The sequence below is a fragment of the Gallus gallus genome, chromosome 2, assembly GCF_016699485.2.
Source record: "Gallus gallus isolate bGalGal1 chromosome 2, bGalGal1.mat.broiler.GRCg7b, whole genome shotgun sequence".
Taxonomy (NCBI): Eukaryota; Metazoa; Chordata; class Aves; order Galliformes; family Phasianidae; genus Gallus; species Gallus gallus.
This window is the reverse complement of record NC_052533.1, coordinates 24,783,489-24,805,211: the sequence shown is the minus strand read 5'-3', so window position 1 is coordinate 24,805,211 and position 21,723 is coordinate 24,783,489. Positions and strand designations below refer to the sequence as shown.

The following is a 21,723-nucleotide window of genomic DNA, read 5'->3' as shown; positions in this document are numbered from 1 at the left end:
GCCCCTGAAACCTACATGTTCGCAGACTCAGGCATTTATATCTGCACTTACACTATTCACAAACAACCAATGGCTGACATGTCATATTTGGAAGAAGAGAGGTTTGCAATTATGGGCAAGTTTCTGCAGACCAGCACTGAATTCATAGAGTTGACTAGCAACCACCTGCTGAACCAGAACCACCAAGCAAGAGCATGGTGTACTTCTGGTATCCCAAGCCGCACATGACAAATAAAGCCCATAGTGTACTTCCTCATATCAAGTGTCATTATCATATTATCAGGAAGAATCTGTTTATCTCCACAAGAACTACGCAGCCACACACACAACCTGATATACTCAAAATATCCTGTTGGAGTCACCCAGAAAATGCTTTGGTACACTGTTCATGGACTAAGGCAAAAAATAATTTAATCATTTCCAAACTAAGTGGTTACCATGACTGAAAACAATTTCAAAGAAACAGATTTATGCTTACCTAAAATAAAGTGTTAAATTTATATAGCTGGTGAAATGATGAAATGATTCATAGTATAAATGCCAGCAACTCTGCAATGATCAGTCAAGCAAGGAGTATTACTACATTCAGCAATAAGCCTACAACTAACCTCCTTACTCAATGCCTGGTGTGAGAATGTGGGAAAGAAAGATGAAGCTACCCTTGTTCAAACAGGTGACTTACACAGTTCAAGGAACAGGACACCTGAAGTACAATCTGAACTGGAACCATAATGGAAGACAGAAGAGGATAATCCTATGGTAGGCTTCAGATAAGTAGAAAACCATGACAGAACTGCTAACGTAATATTCTTAGTCAACACTTTACTGAGCAAAATATAAAGCATTCTTCCTAAAGAAGAAATAAGATGTGTAGTTCGGGTAAAATCAGTTTCAGGTTGTACAAAACAAATTGCACATAAAAAGCAGTGCTGCTCATTATCTATTTGTATTTGATTCAGAGAATAAAAACAGTTTCAAATAGTTAGACCTCAATTTAACAATAATAACAATGAAAGCTAAGCCCTTCCAAACAATTGTGTCACTGTTTATTTTTAGGGCACATGTAACAGTAAGACCTAACCGATGCAATATTTGGTAAAATCTGTCATTAAAGTTTCAAAACTCTAGCTCATAACCTTTTATGAGCTACCAGAAAGCATCTATTGCTTCCAAAGCAGCAATATCTAATACAAAAGCCACTTAAGAGATCTGCTACCATAAAAAAATGAAAACTTTTAATCACAACCATCCTCCATCAAACCAAGACTAATAGGTTTGGTTACTCCCTATTTACAAATTTTTTGTGTGGAAAAAAGCTAGTGCTGGAGTAAAGACACCCATATCTAGTTTGTTTTCCAGCCCAGGAAAGTTAATCTGTTTTTAAGTGTGACAATCAGTACTTTGGTAAGACTCAGTCGTGGCTAATAAGAAGCAGTGCAGATACCAATTGAGTATGCACGCTGAGGATCAAATTTGAGAACAGGGTTCAAGATTGCCAAAAAAACCATCAACAAATTCATATATTTCCAACTCCATTTTCACTGGACAAAAACATTATCTGTGAATTTTCAAACTGGATATACAGAGTTGTAATCAGACATTTAAGTAAAAGAAAAATTTGATTATGACTCTTTGTTAGACCTCTGTAAGACCTATCTTAACAGAGAAAAATACTCCCCACTTCACAACCACACCTTATTCACGTCATCACTAGTTGTGAACAACTACTTTCACGTATGAAGCATGGGAAGAATGCTATCAGGTCAAGAATCCCTGGCAAGCACCTTGAGAACTCACTAAATGCATCCACTTCCATCAAACCAGACTGTCGCATAAGCTTCACAAAAATGTCAATATCCCACTGGTTTTATGGGTTTATCATCTTTTTATTTTGTCTTAATAAAAGATATTTTAAAAAGTAATCTTACTTATATACATTAACTATGTATGTTATATACAGGCCAGGACAGCTCCTCCTCACTCAATGCAGCCAAAAGATTGGACTCCCATGGCATAAAAGAAGTTCTGATCTCAAGATCTTACTTGCATAACTGGGAGAGAAGGAACAGACTCCCAAGAGAGCATGTATTTCAGTTTCAACCATGAGGGAGTAACTCATGGATGGGATCCCAGCTTCAGAAAAGAATTGGAGACTGACTTGCTATTCAGAAGGATTCACATTACATATTATCATGATACTTCATGTGATACCCACAGTGCAAAAGTGTCAAATTGTGATACCTTTCAGTACCTGTCAGCCATTTTCAAGCTTGAAAATTTAATTCCTGATTCAAAAACAACACAAATGGTAAAATAAACCAAGCCAATGGTGAACTTCAGTCACATTAGTAAGGAAAAAATAAAGCACAACTGAAGAACAAACTAAATGCCTTTGGTCATTGTTAAGGCACTATAGGACTACGTCAGAGACAGTGCTGAAAAAGTAAACTTGATGCATTTAAATATTAACATTAAAAGAAAATGATCATCATTAACATAATTAACTATCTCAAATCTATCTTCACAATTGGGCCTGCTTTTCACCAATAAAAGATACTTTAAAAAATGCTACTCAACACATTAAACTCTAGTATACTAACTTGTTGAATGTATGCTAAGTCCAGGGAAAACCAGCTGTGTCAAGTGTTGGCAGTGCTTTTCTCTACATAGGACATGGCCAACTGGCTTAAACAGGATCTTCCATTTTTCACTACGAAGAAAAACTACAACCTTCTTCAGATGAAAATAATTACTCAATTGATAAAGTACCATTAAAAAAATGTAATATTAACCAACTGAAGCATCAAGAAGCATATATTTTATTTCCAAAGTTTCACATCGTTACAGCTATTTCTTTCAAGTTTGAGTTGAACAAAGATTTCAGAATTACTGCATCAGTTATTTTTCTCTCCCATGATTATACCTAGAGTAGCTGCATAAATCCCACTTCAGAGTAACTACCTCTCCATTATCAATTTTAGCAGTATAGCAAAGCTCAACAACTCATCTGCAAGCCCATATTTGGCAAACACCAGCAACATTTTCATGGTCCTACCATAGATTCTCTTGATCCACACCACCTGAATTTTAAGATAGCCTCCATTTACCCCACTGCCTTTGTGGGAAAGAAAAGGACAAAAAATGGGAACAGTGATTTTCAGAAACAAAATTTTCCTATTAGCCAGAGCTTCACTATGCAATGGTAATTTCAATTATGGGCTCTAATATTTGCTTAGTCCCAGAGAATAAGAATTAAGGGTCATATGTATATATGTCTGCTCAATGTTTATTTGTGTGGGGGGAGAGAAGCTTTCTTAATAACTAATGCTTTGCTACAGTAGCATGGAAGTTCAATGAAGAAAACGCTCCTCCATTTTTTCTTTCCTGCAGTTATCTTAACCAGAAACACAAATAGCTACTTTGTCTTATGCTTAAGGACATCTAATAACTATTCTTATTTGAAGTGATGATATTAGAACATGTAACAAAAAAAGCCTTCAACTTTAAAACAACTGGTTTGAATTTAACTGGTATCTTCTATATCACCATCTAATACTCCAGCAAAAGTTATTTTGGGAAGGGAGAAGGCCAAATCTGGAGCAAAACTACTTTGGCCATTCAATTATGGGAACACTGCTATTATTCAGGCATCAGGAAATAGGAAGCTTCACAAAAATTACTTCCTTACCTACATTTGTTAGAAATAAAGGAAAGATCATCTTGATCTCTGGTATAAATGCTTATGATGCCAAAATATTGGATGGCTTTAATCCAGGATATCAAAAATAGTTCTGCCTTTTGAAGTCTGAATTTTTTATTTTTAAACACTGATATTCCTTACAAGTCAACAGATCAGCAATACTGCCTGTTCTGCTCCTCAATCCAACAGTCTTACCTACTAGCATAACAACAGATCCACACACTTATTACTCAGACCTGGGTTATGCAGTTGCTCTGCATGTTTTTTCATTTTCTGACTAATGTTGGCAACTGTTCAGGAGCTATTTTGATAAGATATTAGGAACCTTTAACAGCCAAACCAATTAAAGTATTTTTCACACATCCTTTAAAACTAACCTCTGCTTTAAAAATCCCCTATGGAAGCTGTGTAAGCTGAGTACATTAAAGTGTTCTGCGTCAGTATTGTTCTCATGTATCACCATAGTTACCACTAAATAAATCAAAGCATTTGATGAAAACAATATTGAGATCAAACCATACAGAAATCACTTATACATTCCTTGTACACTAAACATCACATGCCATGTAAAAGACAAACTACACAGGAAACACACTCCCTTAGACTTACACAAACTGCTTTACATAACATCAGAATCTACAGATTTTATCCAGGTAACACAAGTAGGAATACAACTTGCAACCAGGAATACGTGTTTACAAGAAATACATTTTGTTTGATCATCTCAAAAAAGGATGGTTTTTTTTTTTTTGCCTTGCTATTATTGAATTGTCCTTTGTCATAAAACACACTGCTTCACATTCTGTTGCTGGTACATTTATGCCATCAGATAAGTATATAGATTCCTTCTAAGAAAACCATATGTTGTCACATTCAACCACTTTTCAAGTTGCCAGCTCTAAAACATGAATATAGGCTATAAATGTCTATGAGTAAGGAATAACAAGGTGTTGTTGGTGTTTTTTTTTAAAGGGAAGGGATAGCCTCACACATTGCAGGCTTATCCTATGGTATCGTAAGTTTTTTTTTTTTGCCCTTTTTCCTGCTGCTTTAGCATCTTGAAATTAGCATATAGCATTCACGATTTCTCATCCATTCATGAACAACACTAACCAAATCCTGGCAGCAATGGTTTCCTAAGAACTACAAAGTCCTGAAATTTGCTTAAATAAAATACCAAATAAACACAGTATTTTGCTACAGAACAAAAACATCTGTGGCATCTTAGGAAGGAAGAAAAGAGAGCACGACGATGGGAGCAGAGGCAGCGTGCTGCTTTCATTCATGTAGTAGTAGTGATGTCAGTGTCTGCAATGGAAGTTGCACTGACCTGTAGAGGCTTAAAGCTGGAGTGTTTTCATAGATCATTTGCAAAAAAAAAAACCTCTGACAAATTACCAAAATATTTACAACAAAATAGGACATATCCAGTTCAAGAAATGCTGGAATGAGGTAGGGAAAGATGAGATGTCTGAAGAAGAGAAAAACATCTATCCATCAGAACCACAAGCAGCCTCCAGCACGAGCACGTTTGTGGAACGGTCTAAATCAGACTGCAGAGCCAAAGACAAACAGACCTCTCGCACTGGTGAGAAAAACAACAGGATTATACCTACAGCCTAAGCTTACACTGTACAGCAGTGGGAAATGGTTTCAAAAACTGACAAAAAAAACCTTAATCAAGTAGCTTCCTCAAGACTTGAACACTGATAAGAACTATAAATAGCTGGAGTAGCACATTGTTTAATAAGCTGCAGCAAGATGGCCTGTGTTTGAAAACAGGCATTTTTTTCAAGCCCTCCATTATTACTGCAGCAGTCCTTCAGCTCACCAATCAATTTTCTATGTAGTACTACCACCGTACACACTACAAACATCATTTTCAGAACCTAGACATCATGCATCAGAATGAGGGGAATAAGCAGGGGAACAAAGACAAAAATCCTGGCCCATAGCACACAGTAATATTCCAAATTCTATAAAACAGCTCTAGATTTGGGGTGGGGGGAGGGGGGGGAGTATTCTTTTTTAATTTGCAAGACTGAAGAAATAGTGTACCTTGCTGCCCTAACCCGCTAGAAAATGGTGCTTGTATGTCTGTAAAAATAAAGCTGATGACGTATGCGACTGCGGTCATTATTAGGGCGATCACGTTGTTTTCATTCATTCATTCAGGATTTGCTGGAGGATGTCAGCTTCTGCAGCAGCAGCTGGCTAGACCTGGAGGGGGGGGGGGGGGGGGGGGTCCAAATTCCTCACAGTGCATACAGATTGCAGGGTGGATTTCTTGATGGACCATCTATGATTTCCTACGCTGCACTCTCACTGCATCAGGTTGTGTGTGCTGCTAGCGCGGCTCACCAAGAGGCAAGCTCCAACAAGTTTAATGACGGAAAAGTCATTCAGCAGTAATTTATAGCCCAATTTATTAAGGGCAAAATAGCCCACGGATGAAGACTAAAACCACTTTCTAAAATTAAAATTTCCCCTCCAACAAAAAAATCCATGCGTAATAATGAAATACTTCACAGCTTTGCAGCATTTTTCCTTGCTTGCAGGTAACTGTCCACATTCCTCTCTCAACACACAGTAAGTGCAGACCTTCACACACTGCATCACTACAATGTTTTGCACCAGGCTCTTGTAATTATTTACAGCATTCATCACCAGCTTCAGTGGTAGCAGTATCCATGTGCACTGCATTTTTTGGTTTTGTTCTGTTTCCTGTTAGCATTTTCTAAGCATTGGAGAGGGGGGAAAAAAAGGAAATCTACATTTAAAGCTCCACGCAGTGGGGAAAATACGATCTTGAAATTCTTAATTGGAGCTTGAATGAAGCAAAAGCACTGAAGAGCAGCTCCATCTTGAAGCATGCAAAAACTTCTCAGGAAGATCATACGTTCATGCAGAAGTTACAAAGTATTTCTGTTCCAATGTTAACATAACAAATTCGGCCATCTGCTTAAACACAGACACTACAGTGCAGATTAACTCGGCACATAGGTGGCAGTGACATCTTGCTCCTTCGCGAAACGCTGCCCGTGCCTCAGGACCATCCCCGGTCACGTTGATCTGCCTCAGTTACAACTACTACGGATTGTAGGGATTTACTACACATTTAAGGCTGAAAGGGGGGAGGGCTGGCGAGAAGATAACAGATCCCACCGCTACAAAACACGTCGGCAACCACCACAGACCGCAGTTTGTCACAGAAACGGCACGCAGCGAGGCTGGAGGAAGGGAGAGCAGAAGCGGGAGGTGCTGAGGCACACGGAGCGCACCCAGGAAGAGGCGATGCGTGATACCCGATAGCACAGCGGGGCTGCTCGAAGGCAGCCTCATTCAGCTGCCGAGGGACTGGCGGGGGGGGGGGGGGGGGGGGGGAGGTAAGATGGCCACTGTCACTTTAACGCGTTCAGCACATCAGCAGACAACCTGACACAGGTTAAGTCGCACTTACTAGCAACCAATTCAACATTTTAAACTTTTAGAGGCCCATTCCGGCTACAGGGCTGGGGCTCCCACAGCCTCCAAGATACAGTATTAAGTATCACGAGGAGACAGACGGACTGTTTGCTTTTAAGCGCTTCAATATGGGAATTTCCTTTTTACTGTGGAGCCTGTGTTTGAAAACATTACATAATTTTAACCCTTAGAACGCTAAATAAAAGGAAATACTTGAGAAACCGAGCCGTGAAGAAGGGCAGAGCGCTCGAGGTTCGGTTTCAACACACGTTCGAAAACTCGGTTGGGACAGCTCGGACCCACCAGCAGCAGCAGCACGCGGCACTACACCTGCAGCTAGCAGGGGTTAGCCCCGGCACCCCCCCCGACCGACCCCCATCCCCACTCCAGGGGGCGGCTCCGAGGAGACAGGGAGCGCCTCCCGCCCTCTCCCAGCGGGACGAGGTGCGTTCTCGCCCTCCAGCCCGGACACGGCACCTGCCCTCTCCCCGGGGGGAGGACATTAAGGACCGTGAGGGTGAACCGAAGGTACCCCCCCCCACCCCAGGGCAAGGAGCGGGCTTGGTCCTTCTCGGTGCGTTACCTCTGTACACCGGGGAGCTGGGGCTGCGTCTCTCAGGTGAGCTGCTCCTCCTGCTGCCGCCGCTGTCCGGCGAGCGCCGCTGCCGGCCCTTCACCCTGCCCGCCTCGGCCGCGCCGCCTCCCGCCGACAACGGCGGCGTGGCGCTGGGGGGCGGCGGGCTGCCGCCTCGCCCCCCTCCCGGCCCGGTGTTGCTGCCCACCGAGGCGGAGGGGGAGCGGGTCGGGCTGTGCTGGTTGCCCCGCAGGAGCTGGTAGGGGACGGTGGCTCGGATGGGCTGCAGCAGGCGGCTGCTCCCCGCCGCGCCGCCCCCGTTGTTGGGGCCCCCGGCCGTGCCGCCACCGGCGGTGGGGGACCCGGCGGCGCCGCGCCTCATCCTCTGCGGCGGGGGCTGGTGGTGGGACGGGGGGGTCTGCGAGGAGCTGGACGACGAGGACATGGCGGGGGGCGCGGCCCCGAGCGGCTCACGCTCTCCGGCGGGGGAAGGACCCGAGCGCTGCCCCCGGCGCCCCGCATGCACCGGCCGCGGGGGAGGAGGGGAGGGAGGGGGCGGGACGGGAGCGGCGCTTCCCGGCCCGGGGGAGTCTCCGCGCCGCCGCCCGGCTGCCCCCGGCGCTTCTTATCGGCGACCGCTCCCACGCCAAGCTCCGGCCATCGCTGCCCGCCCCAGCGTCGTGGGCACCGGGGGCGCTGCCGAGTCCCGCGGCCGCTCACATCGTACGGCGCGGCCGGCTCACAGCGGACGGCGGCGGGGCGCGACGAGAGCGCGCGGAGGCGGCGGGACAGGAGGGGAAGGGGAAGGTGAGGCGTTCGCGGCCAGCTCCAGCTTCCGTCCCCTGCCAGCGACCGGGAGCCGCCGCGAGCACCATCCGCTGCCCGCGCCGCCCCACCGCCGAATGGCAGCGCGCAGCCCCGACGCCCGGCCGCGACGGGTAGGGGCGGGCGACACGCACGCCCCCTGGGCAGCGCCGCCGCGCCAGCGCTGGTTCTATTGCTCAGCGCTGCCGTCACTCTCCGCTTTCAACCAATCGAAGGGCAGCGATGCGCAGCGGGGGGCGGGGCGTTACGGGGGGGCGGGATGCGGGAAATGGGATGTGGCAGCGCTGAGGGAGGCGGGCTCTGTGAGGGGCGGGGCGGGCCGCTCTGTGGGGCCGGTGGGAGGTGGTGGCCCGCGGGTGCCCTGCGGAGGGGTCGAGGGGGCGGTTGGCGGACGGAGGGGTTTTTTCTAGGTCCGTCTGTTCGGCTTTTCAGTCAGAGCAATGGGCACTCCTCCCCTGCGAAGCCCTTTCTGTCCCTGCCGCCCCGCGAGGTGTGAGGTGGCTGTAAAGATGGCCTCCAGCACGCCCACACCAATCGCGTGCAAAGGTTTTCTTTTTGCCGGATGGTGTTCTTCAAATTCTAATTCTAGTGTCGTCACTGAGTGTAGATTTCTATGAAATTGATAAGATTTTTTTTTTTAATTTATGTCAAAAAATGCTTTTCAGAGAGAGAGAGAAAGTCAAGGGGGAAATAAAGTTTTGCAGTGGCGTTAAGAGAAGTGCTTCTGTTGTAGGAGGAAGAGTTCCCACCAGATGAATTGGTAACACAAGGGAGTGGGAGAGAAAGAAAATAAAGACAAGTAACTTAATAGTTAGGAAATCAGATGGCTATAAGACTGGGGAGATGAGTAGAATCCGTCAGGAGCAGTTTACATTGAATTTGATGTGAGTAGGTTGATGTAAGAGGAATAAAGGAGCAAGTCTTCCTTCTTGGGGGAAGTCAACTCAGTGTGCATGCTTCTCAGATTCAAAATGCAGGTTTTAAAAACAAAAAAAAAAGATGTAGAGAAGAGGTAGAAATAGAATGGGTGATGTTTATAAGTTATGTGCTTACTGTCTGATACAGTAACGAAGCAGTAGTCCCACAGAATTAACTATATACTCTGTACCCTTTTCAGTTATATGATAAACACTCAAAATTATCTTCTACCACTCTAGGAGGTTCCTACCCTTACCCCATACTTCCAAGGTTGTCTGTACCTATCCTTACCCTCTGGTAGCCCAGGAACCAGTCAATAGTCCCAGTGCGAAACTGTATTCTAGGAAAATGCATCTATTCATGGGCTGTTAATGAGACTTTGTTTGCACTAGCATCATGTGATGCAGTCACCACGGTTATGTTACAAAAAGGGTAGGAATAATACACCTCACATCCACATGAACGTGTGCTCAGGCAGCAGAGCCACTTGTATAAATTAATTTTAAGAAAAGTCAGCAACTGTATATTTTTCCATTACTCCAGTCTTTTCTTCTACGAACATGAGCCAAATTTGCTTCTATAACTGCATTGTAGAGACTTTTTTTTTTCCCTGAGGATTTAGCACTGTGCTTAATCACAGCTTATGAAGTCTATCTGGTTTGTTTTTTCTACTTCACTGCACTGGCATCAAAATGGCTGTAGAAGCCATTCTTCTATAGAAGTAGTCTGCACACTCTAGTCCTGGAGTGTTTTAAATAGTAAGCACGCTTTCCTATGTTTTTAGTTTTGTCAGATAACGCTGCTGATACAGTAATGTCTTGTAGAGACTAAAAACTATTTAGGATCAGCTGAGAAAAGGTACATCTTTGCCTGTATAGGGCAGTGATTGATACACTGCAGTTATTACCAGTGCTCAGAGTTACATTAGATTAAGGCAAAGATGAACTAGTGCAAGACTTTAAAATTTATATAATGTTTAAGCACTATTCCACAACCCCTGCAAATCACAGAATTACAGAATCTTAAGGGTTGGAAGGGACCTCTGGGGACTGTCCTGCTACAGTAGGTAGCGGAGCAAAGTGTGCAGGTTGGTTTTGAGTATCTCCAGAGAAGCAGACCCCACAGCCTCTCTGGGCAACCTGTTCCAGTGCTCTGTCACCCTCTGAGAAGTTCTTCTCATGTTCAAATGGAACTTCTTGTGTTCCAGGTTGTGCCCATTGCCCATTGTCCTGTTACTTGGCATCACTGAAAGAGCCTGGCTCCATCCATCTGATACGCACCCTTTAGATATTTATAAGCATTGATAAGATCCCCTCTCAGGCTGCTCCAGGCTGAATAGTCTCAAGTCTCTCAGGCTTTCCTCATAAGGGAGATACTTCAGGCCCCTCATCATAATTCCATTATGTCCTTCCCCATCAAAACAAATAGGACACAGAAGAACAGGAAGAATTGGTGCATAAAGACAAGATGAATCTATGACAAAAGAAAGCCCCACAAGAAATAGAACAAAAACATATCCCTTCCCACAATGATTGGACGGAGTACTGTAACATATCAGTATCAATTCTTCCTTTCCAGACACCAAGGACTACACTGTGACATTACACTCCAAATTAAGCGAACATAGCCTTCAAAGCAGTGGTCTTCTGGGGGCACTCCCAGTCACATTTACCAAACCCATCAAACAGCTGTACAGAGTAGATATTGCTCCCCAAAAGTTACTTTCCTTTTTGTCACCGTCTTAGCTGGAATTAGCATACACAGTAAAACACCATCACACCTTTCACCCAGGAAATGTTTGTCACATCTAGGCCAGAGAAGATAAAAAAAAAATATGTTCTTCCTTATTTTAAAGTGAGGTGCCAGGTGCTGATGTTTCCCATTAAGTGTTTGATATAGGTTTCAGAGTACTTCCCTTAGGGATAACCATTGCTCTGTAACATTCAGGGGAAGGTATAATAGGGAGAGCGGAGCAAAAACTGAGCTCCTATCGGAGTCTACATATTTTTCAATAATCCACATTTGCCTTAAATACCTTGGGACAGCTTTTCAAAAGCTACATAAGAAGTGTTTCTTGCTTCACATCTCCATGTGCTGAGGGAGTTCACTTTGGAGGTAATGGGAAGTTCTGAAACTTAAAGCCTTTTGGGAGACACGGGTATTCTTGGCATGGTTGGAGAGGCATCCTGAATGCAGTGGAAATTATATATAAAAGCAAGAGCATGGAAGCAAGGGAGCAAACTCAAAGATCAGGGCAGCTGCAGGCAAGTATGGAAAAGAGCTGCACACGTGTATCCTACTGTTATCAATTAATGGGTTCAACTCTCTAGGGCAGAAATAGACTTACTGAAGTGCCATGAGCCATGGAAACCAAAAAGGCTCAGCAGTCACTATGCACAGTGCAATCCTAATCCTTGTTAGTTTGTTCCTACCTGAAGGTTTTAAAGAGGAAAAACTCTTCAGGTCTGGATATATCTTTTGTTTTGAGGCACTTACCTGGATCTGAGAACATCAATACTCTGCTCTAGGTGTATCAGCCTGATAGTCTCATTGCTTTTATCCCTCTTTTACCTTTCTCTGCCTACATTTTCTTTGTTACCATTGCCTACTCGACTTAGAAACAAGCCCTTCCCGAGTGCCTCTGTGGTTTTCACACAATGCCTAACGCAGAATAGCAATGAAAAAATGTGCATATCTCCTGATCCATTCACTACAACTGAGTTATTTCTAGTGAGTTTACATTTGGGATAATTGCATTTGGAATGAGAAAAATAACTAGATGAAGCGTTTACATCCAAGTGGTAGTCTGGAGGTAAAATCAGCTGTGGCAGAGTACTAGAACAAGCCAAGGTGCAGACTTTCAATGATGAAACTTTGTCTCCAAGAAGTTTCACTTGAGGCTCCTTAGGCAGGAATGGGATGAAGCTTCTGGTGCTGCTAAACTGGGAGTTGCAGGTTTTCCTACAAAAAGTCTATCTCAGGCTGTGGGAGTTAATTTGTCATTTGGCTTGTTTTGCCTTAAAAAGATTCTTCCAGATAGAGCAAGCCAGTCATTTGAAAAACAAAACAAAACAAAACAAAACAAAACATATGGAACTTGTTTGTATGATTTTTTTCACAGCTGAACTTTGGAGATTGCCTTAGTCAAGCATGTCCCATCTCCTCACAGCTGCAAAATGTTCAGTGCCACAGATCTGATCTCCTCCAACCACCTGAGCACTCTCTGTCTGTGGGCCTTTTGGGACACGTGTTGCAGTCGTGTCCTTGAATTCTGCAGGGCTGCTGATACAAAGCTTTTAGTCTCGCTGTTATTTTCGTTGACACTCAGCAGAGAAGAGGTTGGCATTGACAAGTCTGGGTGAAATGAGAGGCAACAAGAAATGGGACAAGAGACAGAAAAAAAATGGCAAGTGTTTTGGAATGGGGTAGGAGGGGCAGGGAGTTGGTGCTGCAGACATGGAGCCATGCATTCCAGAGGATCAGCAGCAGAATCTCATGCTGTATTGCCCATTGTCCCATTTAGGACCAAACATGTGGTCAAGTGGTAGTTTTCCTTTCCTTATGGTGTTGAATCATGTCTATCCTAAATACTTATGGATTATTTATACCGAGTCAAATTAGTACTTATTCATACTCACAAAGTAGAATATTTTAGAAGTAAGTTTCATATCAGATTTCAACAAACGGGTACTACGGTGCTGTCTATTTAGACAAATGCTGTTTGTGACTGTGTTTCATTCAGCACATTAGAGTTTTGCTGCGAGTAAGGACTGCATAATGAAGAAGCCAAGAAACTAGCAAATAAGAACCGTAAGATTTTTCCTTAAGAACACTGAAAACCATTTTGGGTAATGCCTTTCCTTCCTGTCTGCCAGAACCTTTTTGTGTGTGTGTGTGTGGTAGTGGATAACTCACTTAAATGAGAACGTGCTCATTAACCATTACTTTTGTTATAACAAAATCTTATCTCATCTGGAATCAGACCTGCTGGCTGCATCCTCTTCTCATCTACAGGAAAACAGGACAACCACTGGGGAATTCTGAATTATGTATTCCTTGTGCATTTAGTTTAACACAAAGGCTGACATTCAACTCACAGCTAGAATCACCGATCCTTCTTCCTGGTTTATTTTTAAGGCTTTCTTTCTGTCCATTGGTACATGTAATGCACAAGTCAAGAATGTCAGACTGCACACTGTGAGAAGCTGGGCTGCCTCTGGCCTGCAGCTCTGCCCTCTGGATTTCTTCTACCTCTCTATTTATCCTCCTTTAATTTTCTCACCGACGAAGCCTTGTTCACTTTCGTCTTTCTCCATGGGCACAACAAGCAGCACAGAATTTTCTTTGGAAAGCCCCTTGTCATCACCATTCCTTTACAGCCAGGTGGAATGCTATGAAGTGACACAGTATACTGCAAAACCACGGCTGGGAAATGAAGATGCTGTCACTACATTTTCAAAGCAGGAAAGTATTCTCTTGTCACGTAGATACTGCAGTCTGTTGAGAAGAGTAAGAATAAAATGTATTACAATCTTTTTTTTTTTTTTTAATAGATTTTGCTTTTCCACAGGCTACATACTCTTAATAAATATGTTCCTTTTTGAGATATTCTGTGCCTACAACAGGTTATGGGGTCAGAACAGACTCACAGCACTGAGACAAAATGCTGAAATTAATAATTCCAAGAAAGCAATGTGTTTGTCTGTGGAGCAAATACTTAATTGTGAATGTGGGTTGTTGATGTGACAGCTATAAAACAAGCTTTAACAATTAGCCCAATGCTGATTTACATACAATAAATACACATTTACATAACACTCAGGAACAACCTGTAAAAACAAGGAAGCTTACATTTAGCTTGAAAGTGTGCCACTGAGGTGGCATAGTATCAGTGAAACAAACGATGCGTTTCTTTTTTGACTGCATGTTTCCTTGAGTTTATGTGTTTCTGTCACAGCCTTAGCTGCTTATAAAAGCAGGCTTGGGTAGATGAGTTTCCCTTGTAGCTTTTACCTCACAACCTAAAATAGAACGAAAAACTTAAGGATCGTTAAAAGTGAGACAAAAGAAAGGGAACTGCTACTAAGTTTCAGCAGCTGGGATAATCTCCCTAGGGGAGAGGTGGAAACCATATTCCATGAGTCATTTAATACCAAATAAACAAAGCACCAGAGAATAAATTGTAAGGCATGATTTTCCTGTTGATGTTGCTCATTGACAGAGAGAGGGCTAATTGGCTTAATACAGCTTTTCCCTTTTTCTCTGTAATAGTAGGAAGTGGAGACAATATTATGGATATAGTTTTTCTTTATTTCTAATTTGTCATGCTGGTTCTTGCTGTAATGGTAATAACGTGAAGGTATGAGTAACTTTGGCCCTCATACTGTGAAGGAAAATTTTATACGCAAGACAGAGCCCTAAAGAGTTGCACATATTCAGGATTCCTTTAGAAAGTGGCCTCCACTGATGTAATTACATAGAGTTTTAATCACAATTCTGTGAAGTTTTGCTGGCCTAGCTAGCAGAGGTCCTTACTAATGGCTGTGCCTTAGTGACAGGGCTTTGAGGAGAGTAGCTTTGTAAGCCGTGTGTGCTGACAGTGTGCTCTTGGTCTCCGGCGGAATCCAGGAGACTGATAGAAGGAAACAAATAACCCCTCTGCATCAGTACAATAGAAACATGCCTGTAATCAAACATAATTATGAAATCACTACCAGTCAGAGCTGTTATGCTCTTGCCTGTAATCAAGAACAGCATTATTGAAGTATTTATTACTCTCAAGAGTAATCTGAGATTTTATGAGTTCTTGGAAATAAAAGCATTAATTGGTAAATCTATTTGTACATGTTATTTGCCCAGAAAGAGGGCTTTTTCCTTTGAGAAGTCAGGACTGTCCCGATGATGTTCATCAGGGTGTTTCCTTCAGATTCTTCATAGCTTTAAATGACAAAAAGCCTACATATTACTTTCAGAAGTTCTTTCCAGGATTGTCATGTGCAGCCTTGGGCTGGCCAGCCAGACAGGCACACATAAGGTCCCTGAGACTTGAGGTATAATGTAAGCACTATGACACTGGTGGGAATGTAACCACTACATTCAGATTAGCAGTTGAAATCCCTGCTCTCATGCAGAAACTGAACTGTTTGATGTAACTGTTCAGTGATTGTAAGCCCAGGATGAAACATCTCAAGGGGAAGACCTTCTCTTACACTACTGAGTTACAGCTTTGGTCTTCCAGCAAATGAAGTGTCTCTGTTATGTGAGAGGTAGTGGTAAACAATAAATGTATCTGTACGAAGAGTACTAAGTGATAATTCATCATATGAAGTGCAGAGAAAGGGAGTAAGAAATGAAGTTGATTACATGAGAAGATAGAAGCTATCTCTCTTAATTTTGGAAGGGAGAAGGAAAAAGATTTATTTTGTGACTCCTAGTTCCCAAAGGAATGGAAGGCAGCTCTAAATTCAGCCATGGACGTGGGTGGGAAAGCAATGAAAGAAGAAAAATCTTGTTACCTCAGAAATAGCTACCTCAAAAGTTTTGGAACCCAATTAATAAATCCACCTCAAAGCTCCCCAGGGAGATTGTATATTTAGTTTTGCAGGTTACATAAATGACCTCTTGAGTTGCTTTGGAGGGCATGCAAACTGACACGGACTACTCCCATCCCAAGCGTCTGAGGTTAAGAGTCAACTCCTCTGTTTGTGTGCATGAGGACAGCTCTGCCAAATACTTCTCAGGTACAGAAACTTTATCAATGAGAAGGATCTAGAAAGCCATGCAAAGATAACCCTGCTCATGGCATGTCAGGCCTCAGGAAGGTTGTGATTATCATTCCTATGGAGTGCGATGTGAAGTTGTCTCTGACCAGAATGTCTGCAGAGTACCAGGCAGATGGGAGTTCCCAAGCTTGGGCTGCTTGCACGGCTGCTGGCTCTGATCAGCATCTCGCAATGAGAAGCTTTGGCTGAAGACAAGGACTGATGAAATCTCTCAGCAGACCAGCTCAGCTCTGTTAGAATACTGCTGCCAGCTGCAGCCTGGTCTTCACACAGCCCTGGTCCCCACGTCTAGACAATGCGGTACTTTGCTCCTCTGCTTGAACACATCTTAGAGATGGATGCTGCCTGCTTTGTCACTTTAAGGAAACTGGCCGTCATCTAAGATGAGATCAGGTGTCTGATCTGGCAGGACTCCTGAAGTCTTGTGTGTCTTTTTTTTTTCCAGTGGGAAGGATAAGCAAATCTATCAGGCAGGGCAGTGATTTTTCCAGCCACGCTGGGTTACACTTACTCATGCATCATAATCCAGGAAAAAAATATTTATCTTTATTTGTTTGGGCTTTTGAGGTAGTATTTGCAATAGCAGAAATGGAGCTAAACCTGGAATTTACTACACACACACATAAAAATAAAAATAATTTAATAAAAAATAAGGACAACAAAACACAAGCCTAAATAAATAGCTCCTCTATGACAACAGTAGGTTAGCTTTTTTTAAAACTGACCACTGTGCAAAAGCCCCACTCCTCACTACTGGCTGCACAAAGGCAGGCACAGCCACAGCTGCAGCCACCTCGGTGTCAGAGTTGTGTCTGCAAGCACACACTCCTGCAAAAAAACACCTGGTCATGCCTAATGAAATTGTTTTCTGGAAGGTTCGCCGAGCTCTGCCAGCAGGGATATATGCCTTGTCAGCGAGAGCATAAAGAGGCAATTCTCAAAGAGCTCATGGTTTGACTTCCAAAAGCCTTCCTTAAGGGCAAAATTAATTATATATCATACAGATCTATTATATATTCTGTTTATACAATTATAAAGCATTACGACTAATTAGTTGTGGTACAGGCTCCTGACGCAGAATATGGCTAGAGAATAAACAAGACGCTCAGCCAGCTGCAGTGGTGGTTAACAACTTCCACTTTCATATCACCTTTCACACCAAACTCTCTTGAAGTGATTTATAAATTATGCAATTCAGTGGGCTTGTGTTACTGGTTTTACACAAAATTAGAACAGGCTGATTCTGGCATGACCTGGGTGGGATTGTCACACCTTTAAGAAACTAAATTCAAAATATTCCCCAGCTTTCTTGAATTGAACTCTTTTTCCTGTTTACTGTCATAGCAGCTGAGTGACCAAGTGATTAATCATGATACTATTATGTCTAGCACCGTACACAGACAGAACTTAAGTGCCCCTCCATATCCTCTTATTCTCCTGATACATAGAGCTCTAGCTGGCAGCAGTGTGAATCTGTCTGTCTCAATATCCCGAGAATCAGGGTGAATGCCTGATTGGATTGACTGGGCTGAGTTGTGCAATACTGCATACATTTTCATTTCTCACTATATTTTTATATTATTTCAATGTAATGAGATGAGCTGGCATGCCACAGTGTTAATGCCTCAAATTGTCAGACATGTTTGAGTTTAATTCACTTTTTACCACTGCATCATTTGGTGCTGACCCTTGTGTATGCTACTACAGGTCTCTGAGAAGAGTAGATGTTTTTGGAAATCTCAGCCATGTCTTGGGAGTACAGCTAAAAAAGTTATTATTATTATTATATGTTGTGTTATAGGGTTTTGTGATGGTTACTGTACACAACCAAAAGTGCAATTCTTAAAGCAGAGGAGATTAAAATATTTATAAGGGAAACTGAAGAAAAACAAGAAGGAAGCAAGAATGAAGTTGAGTGTATATTTAGTATAGACTAGATTTCTATAGGCAAAATATAGCACAGAACATATTTATAAAGCTACAAATATGTTAAAAAATGTATACCCTAGTGAAGTTGTCCCAGGTCAATACCAATTCTTGTTTTCCTGAATGTGTAAAAGTGGTAGGATTTGAGATAACTTTGAAGGAAAGCTGAGAAGTTTTTTTTGCGGTCTGTTTTGGGTATAGTTTGCTGGAAGAAAACCTGAAAAAAAATGAATGACAGCACTTTCTGAGAGGATGCATGGGCAACTGAAAATGGCATGACCAGCTCAGAGCAAAGAACTGCACCGTGAAATACAAGATAAGATTACAAATGGGTGTCCAATGGATGGCCCTACTTTCTATGGCTTTGATTTGTATTCAAAGTATTCAAAGTCACAGGAATGCCAGGAAAAGATGCAAACACAGGCTGATAAAATTGCTGATAAAATCATAGCAAGAGTTCAGGAAGGTCATCTTGACTTCAACATTTCAGTCTCAAAGGGAACCAGGTGTATTTATTGGAAAGCAAGGATTTGTATTGTAGAGGTGAGGATTGAGTTGATGTAATCAGAAGAAATCACCTGAGAAAATGCACAAATAGTTGAATGGAGGTAAAATAGAGCCTGGTGAGATTTTTTTGAAAGAGGAAGCTTGGCTGGAGATCCACTGCTGAAGGAAAGATTAAAGAATTGGCACTGATTTGGAAAAGAAAATGAGAAAAGATTCCATTAAGACAGGACAAGATTTCAGAGTTACAGTAGGATCAATAATGCTGCAGGCAAGAAGTCCTGAGATTTGGTCACACCATTAATAGTGACCTCAGAACAGCTGAGTGGAGCATACATAGAAGAAACTGAAGAAGATTTGAGAAAAGGTGAAGCTGGCAGGAAACCATCTGAGGTAATTCCTGCAGGCAGCGCGTTACTCTATTTTAGAAGTTAGGTTCAAGGGGAAGACAAAGACATCACAAAGCAAAATGAAATTAAGTGTAGGGTTTTCAAATATATGGATGGGACAGACATCTTTCTATGTATGTTGGGATTACCACAAAGAAAGAAAAGTGAAGAACAAGGGAAAAAAGCAAATAGAAAAATATTCTGTTGCTGGTAAAGAGGAGGGGTAAAATGAAAACATGGTAAGAACTGTCAGGACAGGGAAAAGTGGGAGAGTGGATGAAATAAAAAAGAACACAAATTGGTTGCTTAGATCCTCTCTTGAAAAAGGAGAACTGGTAATGCAGATAAGGAGATGGCAGAGGTGTGAAGTTGATGGCAGTGGTCAAAAATTTTACTCTGTGGTATACATTAATAGATAACACAAATATTAAGAAAAAAAAAAAGAGAGAGAGACAGAGAGAGAGAGAAAGATAACAGAATTGTTATTCCCGTGTTTTATGCATGTAGAAGTCTACTTTTGCTGTTGGAAGTCTACTTCTGATGTTGTTGTTTGCCCAGTTCCCAGGTTTTTCTCCTATCCCTTGATATCAATGTGATAGATAGCCCATAGTGGGTGTTTAAGCGTCATTTGTAGATCTGCTTTATTATTCTTGCATACAAATAAATCAAAATTCTTGCAGATTAATTTTTACAGTGCCAGCAATCAGACACATGGGAGTAGAAAAGATGTAGAAGCTCAGTTTGTCTATGCCGTGTTTCCAAAAGCTGGGATATTCCATCCGTGCAAGTTACCGGGTAAAATAGCTTTTCTTCTTTCAAGTGGTTAACTTTCCAAATGAGAATTCTTGTTTACAATTTCCTATCTATGTTTATTAAATTTCATTTTCAACATTTTATAGCCATTTTCCATACATACAGTTCACTAATAGAATCATAGAATCATAGAATTGCTCAGGTTGGAAAAGACCTTCAAGGTCATCAAGTCCAACCGCAACCTAACCATACTACCCTAACAACCCATCCTCTAAATCATGTCCCTGAGCACCACATCCAAACAGTTTTTAAACACATTCAAGGATGGTGACTCAACCACCTCTCTTTGGAGCCTATTCCAGTGATTAACAATCCTTTCTATAAAGAAGTTTTTCTTGATAATAATGCTAATAATAATGCAAAATAACAGTAAATATATCACACTTTCTTATATGCAAGTGAAGAATTTTAATTGGTGCTATCTTTGTATCAAAGATAGCGGTACGAGAGTCTTCCATACAAGCCACTATGTAAAGAGTAAATATAAGATTGATGAGAACAAAAGTTACACCAGTTTAGCTTTCACAATAACATTCTAAGTAATTTTTCCAGAAGCTGTAATGCACACTACCACAACCATTTGGATCCTTTGATCTCAGCACCAGGATAAACAGAAAACATGGATATTCCTGCAGTTAAGAAAAAGTGGAAATCTGTCGGCTTGGTCTTTGCTGGGGTCTCTTCTGCATTACCCATCTTTGACTCTTAAAAGCCAAGTGTGGCTACAATTCATTGAAAATGGCCATCTGCAGATGAATGGCTGCTGAAGCTTCTCAAAAATCCCAATCTGAAACAGATCCTCTCTTCACTCGTCTTTTTTTCAAAGCAGATAAAAGGCTTATGGGGGAGGAAAGGACATTTAGTTCAGAAAGCAGAGAGACTGTAGGTAATAATAGCATTTTAGGAATTACTTACGAAGATACACGCATTTCAAGCACTTCCCACCTGCCTCTAAATTATACCTTGTAGTGAGTGCATCATTTGCCTCAGCGGCTTGCACACTTGGTACAAAAGCACAGGGATGAGCCTACGTATAAACTAAAATTTAACGTGTTCAAAAAGAAGCATAAATTAAAGTACAGAGCAAGTAGGTAGAAGACATTTAGGCTTGTCTGAAACCCACCATTGTCTCTCAAGTTCTGCACACACTCATGAGCACAAAGCAGCAGTTCCAACCAACATCATCTGCTGACATTCCAGCTTTCTTCCTAGGTGCGCTTTAATTAAAGGATTCAACAGAACAAGGAAACCTGAATCTGCAGAAGTAAAGCATTTATTATAAAAGTACACCATTACAAATTCATATACCTTCAGAGAGAATGTAGTAATTACACAAGAGGATTTTCAGAAAGCCAAGGAAGTTAGTTGGTGTGCAAAATTCTGCTATAGGTCGGTGGATTGGAAAGAGAAACCCTGATTTCACTTTACAGTTAATCCTATATCAAAACAATAATGGTAATCCTGTATTACTATGCTGGCCCACGGCATCAGAGGCGGATGTTGGTGGTCAGGCAGTAGAAGTTGAACCATCCCACCAATATTCCATTACATTTTGTTGCTGTGTGGCAAATGGCAGCAGAGGGGCAGCATGACAGAATGGAGTCTGACATGGGAGTATGAATGAAATAAAGGTGTGGAATTGAATTCCTTCATGCGGAAAAAATGGCACCCATTGACATTCATTGACACTTGGTGAACACTTATGGAAACCAAAGAGTGGATATGAGCACAGTGAGGCAGTGGGTGATACATTTCAGCAGTGGCAATGGCGAAAGTGGGTGACTTCCACGGTGCAGATTGTTATGAGCATTGCATGCATGCTCTTGT

The 21,723-nt window shown here is 42.2% G+C and overlaps 1 protein-coding gene and 1 long non-coding RNA gene across 6 annotated transcripts in view; both read right to left on the bottom strand.

Annotated features, from left to right (window-relative positions):
- Positions 1-8,646, bottom strand: part of GLCCI1 (glucocorticoid induced 1) — a 52,720-nt gene extending 44,074 nt beyond the window's left edge. For all 5 annotated transcript variants that reach the window (NM_001012855.5, NM_001398253.1, NM_001398252.1 and 2 more), the window contains exon 1: positions 7,749-8,646. In NM_001012855.5, coding sequence (NP_001012873.3) covers positions 7,749-8,184 — 436 coding nt within the window. In that variant the 5' untranslated portion in view covers positions 8,185-8,646. The remainder of the gene's footprint in view (positions 1-7,748) is intronic.
- Positions 8,647-13,513: 4,867 nt separating this feature from the next.
- Positions 13,514-20,079, bottom strand: LOC121113129. Its single transcript, XR_005857955.1, has 2 exons — positions 14,334-20,079; positions 13,514-13,979 (listed from the first exon to the last, which is right to left on the bottom strand). It is a non-coding gene; the product is annotated as an uncharacterized LOC121113129 (long non-coding RNA).
- Between the last annotated feature and the right edge of the window lie 1,644 nt (positions 20,080-21,723).